We start from the raw sequence: 8715 nt of genomic DNA, 5'->3' as shown, positions 1-8715 counted from the left end.
GGTCCAGTTGCTCGGGGATCAGACTGTTCTCATCTGGAACACAGCAACCAACTTGCTGTTCTGGGAGATTTACTTTAAATTTTCAGAAACAGCCAGAGTGCCCTGTTCAGAGAAAAATACAGAATGTTCCACGTGTAGAATGTAGAGTTTTGCATAATGACCTGGAAGATGATCAAAAGAGACTCCTGGACAATGGAAAGGAGATTCGCTCAGCCCTAGCTTCTAGTTTTATAAAATCAGTTCTGTTGTACTCTGCGTCCCTATTTACTGAACCAGATTATTGCCGCCTCATGATTTCATTCAAGATTATGTATTCAGTTAGCCACAATTAAGCAAGCAATAGCCTTGCCTCTGTAGGCCCAAACAATGTTTTAAGAGTAGGGTTGGCTTCCATTAACGAGTATAATGCCTCTATAGTCCACATGGTGAAGATTGGAGGAGCTGTGGTTGAATGCAGCTGGGTCTAAGCCACACACTTACGTTGTAATATTGGTTGGCTGGTACTTTGTCATGTCCTGTGAGTCAAGCCTTGGTGTTTTATGACTTCTTTTGTGGCTAAAGACATAATGATTTACCTTGTCAGGTGTAATGGTATGTGAGAAAGACCTTGAGAGTCAGGGTGAGGAAATGCTTCCTAGGGAATAATCAGAAAACAAAGGGCTTAGCCCTTAGCTGCCTAATGGATGGAGAAAGAGGCTCAAAAGCCTCTTAGCTTCCCAGACTGTATAGGAGACGGCGGGAGATTTGCAATTTCAGACTTGCAATATTGATGCCAGCCTTTTAAGGTAGACCAGACAGAAAGCACGACCAGATGAGCTAATTCTACTTCATTGTAAGGCTACATTAAGAGAATCTTGTAGGCCTGAAAGTATAGTATCTTCTTATCGGTCCTTTCCCAAAACAGCATTTCTTCAACTATCTCTCAAGGCCAGGGGTGGGTTTCTCGCACCATTCCAACCGGTTCGGTTGGAACGGGGCCGGCAGCGTCCTCGTGCACATGCGCAGTGCACGCATGCGTACTAGTGTCTGTGTGATGCTCCAGCTTCTCCTGGAGGATCGCGCAGGCGCTGTATGCGTCCTGCGCATGCGTGGAAGCGCAGAACTCGTCAAAACCGGGTAAGGAGTGCGGGCGGGCGGGTGGGCCCTTCGCCGTTCCCGGAAGTTACTTACTTCCGGGTTCGCCGACCAACCAGTTCGCGGGGACCGCCGCGAACCTGTTGAAACCCACCCCTGCTCAAGGCCTTTCTCATATATGGGCACATTAGGTGAGCTCAGAATACAGAATAATAAGAGTTGGAAGAGATCTTGGAGGTCTTCTAGTCCAACCCCCTGTTCAAGCAGGAGACCCCACTAGACCAATTCAGACAAGTGGCTGTCCAGTCTCTTCTTCTAAAGCCTTCAGTGATGGAGCACCCACAACTTCTGTTCTCTCTGTTAGGAAATTTCTCCTTAGTTCTAGGTTGGTTCGCTCCTTAATTTCCATACATTCTTGTCTTGCCTTCGGGTGCATTGGAGAACAGGTTGACCCCAGGAGTGGGATTCACAAATATGAATGCACAAGCACGCTTGCTTTACTTATACGTGCCACCTCCGTGCATGGGCACAACCTTCCGCGCATGGGCATTTGGCAAAAGGCCTTAAATGGGATGCTGTAAAGCCGGGGCGAGTGGGCTGGGCCACCCATGATTTCTGTTAACCAGTTTGGGTGATCTGATCCAAACTGTTAGAATACCATCACTGGTTGCCCCCCCCCCCCCTCTTCTTTGTGGCAGCCCCTCAGATATTGGAACACTGCTATCATATCACCCGTACTCCTTAGAATAGAATAACAGAGCTGGAGGTCTTCTAGTCCAACCCCCTGCTTAGGCAGGAAACCCTACACCACTTCAGACAAATAGATATCCAACATCTTCTTTAAAACTTCCAATATTGGAGCATTCAGAACTTCTGGAGGCAAGTCGTTCCACTGATTAATTGTTCTAACTATCAGGAAATTTCTCCTTAGTTGTAAGTTGCTTTCCTCCTTGATTAGTTTCCACCCATTGCTTCTTGTCCTGCCTTCAGGTGCTTTGGAGAATAGCTTGACTCCCTCTTTTTTGAGATATTGGAAGACCCCTAGTCCTTCTTTGCATTAAACTAGACCTACCCAATTCCTGCAACCGTTCTTCATATCTTTTAGTCCCCAGTCCCCTAATCATCTTTGTTGCTCTTCTCAGCACTCCTTCTAGAGTCTCGACGTCTTTTTTACATCGTGGCAACCAAAACTGGATGCAGTAGATCTTTCTTTTCTCTAGATGAGCTGAACCCAATTTCTGCAACCTTTCTTTGTATATTTTGGCCTCCTGGCCCTTAATCATCTTCTCTATGCAAGCCACGTATGATTATTTTCTTATCCAGGCTGCCACGAAGCAGTGAGCCAGTCTGCAGGAAAGGATGAGCCTTCTCTGACTACTTCTGTGCAACACACTGACATACACTGAGCCGAGGTGGCGCAGTGGTTAAATGCAGCACTGCAGGCTACTTCAGCTGTCTGCAGTTTGGCTGTTCAAATCTCACCGGCTCAGGGTTGACTAAGCCTTCCATCCTTCCAAGGTGGGTAAAAGGAGGACCTGGATTGTTGTTGGGGGCAATATGCTGACTCTGTAAACCGCTTAGAGAGGGCTGAAAGCCCTATGAAGCGGTATATAAGTCTAACTGCTATTGCTATACACTGCATTATGCAACCTGGGTCATGGTTCCCCCTGGAGTAGCCCCAGCATTCTCAGAAATCTTGAGCAGTACTCTTGATGAGATAGAAATAATTTCTATGCTGAGCAGCTAAACCATTTATTTTACTGCACACTAATATCTGCAAACATTTCCCCAAAAGAAATATATATATGTATATATATAATAAATAACATATAAATAAAGTTTGAAATATAATATTCTTTCCCCTTTCCCTTCTCAGTCTTCTACTAAGAGGGAAATGTTTCTGGAAGTCATCCCAGTGTAACATCCTCAAGAAAAGCATTGACCAGGTTTATGAGTGATATTGATTGAAGATGGAAAAAACAGCCAAGATCTTTGTCTTCAAAGTGGATAAGGATACCCAGGAGCTTCTATCCTCAAATTTTGTTATGAAGCCCTTCTCCTGCAAGCAAAGAGAAGAAAATGATGAGAATCACTTTTGTCTAAAGGTTAAGGCACCTGGCCAGAAACCAGGAGGTATTCTGACCGAGGCTACCCAAAAGCATGAAGCAAACTCCTTGTCCCAGAAAAAAAACAAAAAAACTTTTATTAATTTGCTGTGAATTCTGCTCATTCACATCCAGTAAAGTCTTTCAAAGGAGGATTTACAGTCACAGACCTTATCTGGCTTGGAGAGCTGCCAGGACGATATCTGCAAAACTTGGCAAGGAGTCTTGGAGAGTCATGAACCAATGAAGCAAACTAATTGTCTCCTGCAAACTCCACTCCCCTTTCGCTCCTCTTTTATGTCCTCTGGGAGGGGCCATTCACCGTCCACCTGCGGTCTTACTCCCAAGTCGACCCCTGTTCTTTAGCTGTTCCTTTGTCTGGCAACTCTACGCATGCGCACACTGGGAACAGGCTCCAGCTGTTTGTCTGCCTCACTGATGTCTGACTCTGAAGGCAGCTGATAACTGGCACACGGCTCTGGCCCCCTCTCTGCCTCTGACACAGAGCCCTCATCAGAGCCTTCCCCAGACTCCAGGACTGGCCCATGTTCCTCCCCAACTTCCCCACTGTCCGAATCTGCTGCCATCTCATCTGGCTGCTGGTGGGCCACAACAGGAGGTGGTAAATTCTAATTAGGTATAAAAGCTCTCTGGGTGACTTTGAGCCAATCACAGAAGTTCTAGTCCTGCCTTAGGCATGAAAGCCAACTCCGGTGACTTTGAGCAAGTCCCTTTCTCTCAGCCCAGCCCACCTCACAGGGCCACTGTGGGTAAAATAGGAGGAGGAAGGAGTACAGGTAGTCCTCAACAACAATCCAGTTAGCGACCGTTCCAAGTTACAACGGCACTGAAGAAGTGTGATTAATGACCGTTTTTTGCAGTGTCCCCATGATCATGTGATCAAAATTCAGGCGCTTTGGCAACTGGTTCATACTTACGACCGTTGCTGTGCCCTGAGGTTATGTGATCATCTTTTGCGACCTGACAAGCCAAGTGAATGGGGAAACCAAATTCACTTAACAACCATGCCACTGACTTATCCACCGCAGTGATCCGCTTAACAATTGTGGTAAGGATGGTCGTAAAATGGGGCAAAGCCCAGCTAACAAATATCTCGCTTAACAACAGAAATTTTGGGCTCAATTGTGGCCGTAAGTCATGGACTACCTGTATCAGGTACGTCCATCACCTTGAGTAATTTATAACACTTAATAAAGGGACAAAAATAAATAAAATAAAAATACATTATACATAATTTGCAATGAATAAATACCCTTCCCCATTTTCGGGGAGGGTGGGAATTAAAGTCTGGTTGATTATCCTGGGAGCACTCAAAAGTATTGGATATGTTCGCTGCCTTGAGTTATTTGTTCAAAAAATAAAGGTGGGATATAAATAAATAATGTGACACAGTTGTTCATAGTGCATAAAACCACACTTGGCCTTCACCTAGTGCTTGTGTGAACCAGCTGTTGTGGCTTGCAAATCACACAACATTTGGATCTGCTTGCTAAGTATCTTATGTCTTGCGCTATGGCGCTGGGGCCAAACTTCCTGTGAAAATAATAACTTTAAATATTTCACGGTAAAGGTAAAGGTTCCCCTTGTACATATGTGCTAGTCGTTCCTGACTCTAGGGGGCGGTGCTCATCTCCGTTTCAAAGCCGAAGAGCGAGTGCTGTCCGAAGATGTCGCTGTGGTATGTGGCCGGCATGACTAAATGCTGAAGGCGCACGGAACGCTGTTACCTTCCCACCAAAGATGGTGCGTATTTGTCTACTTGCATTTTTACATGCTTTCGAACTGCTAGGTTGGCAGATGCTGGGACAAGGAATGGGAGCTCACTCTGTTACGAGGGATTCGAACCGCCAAATTGCTGATCTTCTGATTGACAAGCTCAGCTTCTTGGCCACTGAGCCACCGCATCCCTTAAATATTTCACATGAACTGTAAAAATGAGCCTTATCTGATGAGATCTCTTTTCACAAGGGTTTAAGCCAATGTTTGTTGCATGTTGATCATGCCATGTTTTAACAAAATTGCAGTGTTTTATTTTGATTTTGGAGATTTATTGCTGCCATCTGGTGGATTTGGAGGTAGGACACTGCCATCAAGAGTGAACGGAAATGTAACGGAACAAGTAAAAAATAAAAACCACCAGCAAGCTTGCATTTTTTTAAAAAATGCGTACATGCACCACAGCTATATATGCATAATTATGTCTTAAGGTTTCCCTCAGATAATTCCAAGACTTTTACTCCAGCAAGAAGAATATGAAACAGGGTCATAGAAGCTGCTGGCAGAATCAGAACAAAAAGATCATAGAACACAGAACAAGACTTGGAAGGGACCTTGGAGATCTTCTAGTCCAACCCCCTGCTGGAGCAGAAGACTCTGTACCCTTTCAGACAAGTGGCTTCCCAATCTCCCCAGTGATGAAGCACCCACAACATCTGAAGACAAGCCATTCCATTGATTGATCATTCTCACTAAGGAAGAAAATTTCTCCTTAGTTCTAGGTTGCTTCTCTCCTTGAATAGTTTCCACCCATTGCTTCTTGTCCTGCCCTCAGGTGCTTTGGAGAGTAGCTTGACTCCCTCTTCTTTGTGGCAGCCCCTCAGATATTGGAAGACTGCTATCATGTCACCCCTACTCCTTCTTTTCATAAAATGAGACATACCCACTTCCTGGCCCCCAATCATCTTTGTTGCTCTTCTCTGCACTCTTTCTAGAGTCTCAACGTCTTTTTTATACTGTGGTGGCCAGAAGTAGATGGAATATTCCAAGTGTGGTCATACTAAGGCTTTGTAAAGCCATAGTAGAACTTCACGTGATCTTGGTTCTATCCCTCTATTAATGCAGCCTAGGATTGCATTGGCTTTTTTTGGCATACTGTTCACGCAATACACTGTCCAGATCAACCAAAGAGCAAAGTGATGTCACATTGCACGTTAAATTTTGTTAGTATTGAATGCCGTTAAGTCTTATTTGGAGCTTAATAGCATAACAGAAGCCCGGTTCTTTGGGGTTATTATTTTGCCTCAGTACATTGTCTGAAGCCAAGCTGACCGCCATGAACGAGGTGCAATTTATTAGTCGGGCTCAAATGATTTGGGAGGAATTTGCCCTCAGTTGCCATTTCTATTTTGCAGAAATTAAATGGAAACTCCAAGGGGGAAACATCATATGCTGTAGATACAAATGTGGCTCTTGGTTACACCCACCAGAAATCTCACTGCAGATCAAGATGAATAGGGAAACCGTCATATACAGAAATTGAGAATTGTTATAATTCCCTGAAAGGAAGACTAGGGTTTTCCCCCAAACATCAAAGTGAAAAAGTCATCTTAGATTTGCAGAGAGTACAGCTGCGAGGAGCCTTTTTCTATTTGATTCATCGATGGGGAATTCTGATTTCTTAAATGCAGGATCATTTTTCTTTTCCTTGACTACTGAGAGTGTCCCTGAAATGATGGGGGGGGGGGGCTCCTGTCTGAAAGATCCCAGCAAGCCTGCAGTTAATTGAGAATCAATATTTTCAGGATTGCATTATAGGTTGCCAATATCACACCCTTTTGCCACGTTTCTTAGGAACACGGAAAAAAAAACCAACAACAGGCATTTTGCAAGTTCCTGTTCCGATGAGGAAGGGGAATATGTTACCGTGTGTTTTCTTTCTTCTGCTATGGCAAGTTTCTTTTGCTGTGTTTCAAGGCAAATAATTAGCAAACATAAAACCTCAAAGACAAGCCAGAGTTTGATTTAATATGTAACTTGTTGCCTGTTAGCAGCCTGCAGGAGTCTGTTAAATAAACTAAAATAAACGAGGTGTGTGTGTGAGAGAGAGGGGGGGGGGAGAGAGAATTAGTAATAAATGTGAATTACCCACTCAGAAAAAAATTCCACTGAGTTCTGCAGTATTATTACCACACTGTTGAATTTTTCTGATTTTTAGGAATAATGTTACCCCTATTGCATAGTAATAAACTCCTTGAATGTTTGATAGGATTCTATTGGGCTGTACTATCGAGTTGTACTTTATAAGGCAGTATTTACTAAGATATTCATTCAAAGCCCTAGTCACTAATGTGAGTTTTCCATTTCAACATGCAAGTAGATTTACAGATGTCTTTTATATTTATTCGGCGTTTATTTATGGATACAATCAGAGGTGGGATTCAAATAATTTAACAACCGGTTCTCTGCCCTAATGATTTCTCCCAAAAACCAGTTCACCAAACTGTTCAGGACCGGTTAACAACCGGTTCTCCCGGAGTGGTGCGAACTGGCTGAATCCCACCACTGGATACAATACTATTGATTTACGGTAAGGTTTAACCGAACAGTGCAGTACCTTAGACGCCGAGGGATCAGCAGTAAAATTCAGTATTGTTAAATCAATGCGTTGCATTATTATGAGCTATTAAATTGATATCAAGTTCTGTGAGCTTTTGGTCTCGCGTTCTGCGTGAAAAACTAATGAAGCTAAAGGGCAAACAGTGAAGATGAAAAGAGAAGAGGAGAAGATGTTGGATAATGTCAGTTTGAGTTTGGACAGACCCAGAGAGACAGCGGGGAGTGGGAGGGCTTGCATGCTGTGGTCCATGTGGTTGTGAAGAGTCGGAACACAAACTTAGCGTCTGAACAATAAAAAGGCAAACTCGGGCTGAGAAAACTTACCCATCCTCCATTCTCGCTGATCCACTTTCCTTTGGTGCTCACGATATAGTCTGTGATGAAATAAGAGATCTGTTTCAAGTTTTCTTTTGCCAACGGTCCTTGGAGTTTTTTGGCCAGGATGCCACCGAACAGGAATATTGTCAGAATGCGTCCCCAGTTAATTTCGCCATCCACAAATTCGTTTTCCATCACTTGGCTGAAAACGTGACTGGCTCCTTCTACCGAATGAATCTCCAGTGAGTCCACATAAGGTCTCAGCTTGTCTTCTACCTCTCTCTGAGCAGACGATCCCGCTTTACGGAGGACTTCAGCCACTCTGTTTGGGGCTGCTGAGAGTTGAGCCTCTTGACAAATGTACTTCAGATAATCTTGCACCAAGGTGTTCACATAAAGGAAATTGCAGCTTTCCATTTGAAAAAAAAAGAATAAATAACTTGCCGAGGACAAAAGAAGAAGGACTTGATTCTCAGCAGAGCTTTCAAGAATGTGTGGCCTGTCGCCTGGCAATTCACGAAACAACTTCAGCTTTTTCCATCGGAGGGTGGAATTTTCCTTTTTTCAAAGCCTCGTCAATAACCATCACGGTGCGTGTAAAATATCCCTATGTAAATCAACATAGCACATGTGATTAGGAAGTGAAAGTTTTGCGATCAGAGGGAGGGAAAAATACAGCAGCTGTGAAGCTGAGCCTTCTAACATGATTTATTCTCGCAATTCAATTTAGAGGAAGTGTTGAAACCCTACTATATCAAATAAAAGATAAAATTAAATCTGGTTTAAGGTTACCAAATCCAGGAGGCTTATTCTGATACAAGTGCCATGTGTGTTGGATACTATTTCGACATTTCACTAATGA

At 43.7% G+C, this 8715-nt stretch overlaps 1 protein-coding gene across 1 annotated transcript; it reads right to left on the bottom strand.

Annotated features, from left to right (window-relative positions):
• Nucleotides 1-3005: 3005 nt before the first annotated feature.
• Nucleotides 3006-8715, bottom strand: BCL2A1 (BCL2 related protein A1). Its single transcript, XM_032232722.1, has 2 exons — nt 7860-8715; nt 3006-3133 (listed from the first exon to the last, which is right to left on the bottom strand). Exons 1-2 carry the CDS (start codon nt 8268-8270, stop codon nt 3023-3025), a joined length of 522 nt encoding a protein of 173 aa, XP_032088613.1. The 5' UTR covers nt 8271-8715; the 3' UTR covers nt 3006-3022.

Source organism: Thamnophis elegans, chromosome 16 (assembly GCF_009769535.1).
Source record: "Thamnophis elegans isolate rThaEle1 chromosome 16, rThaEle1.pri, whole genome shotgun sequence".
NCBI classification, from domain to species: Eukaryota; Metazoa; Chordata; class Lepidosauria; order Squamata; family Colubridae; genus Thamnophis; species Thamnophis elegans.
This window is presented reverse-complemented; position numbering and strand designations above follow the sequence as displayed.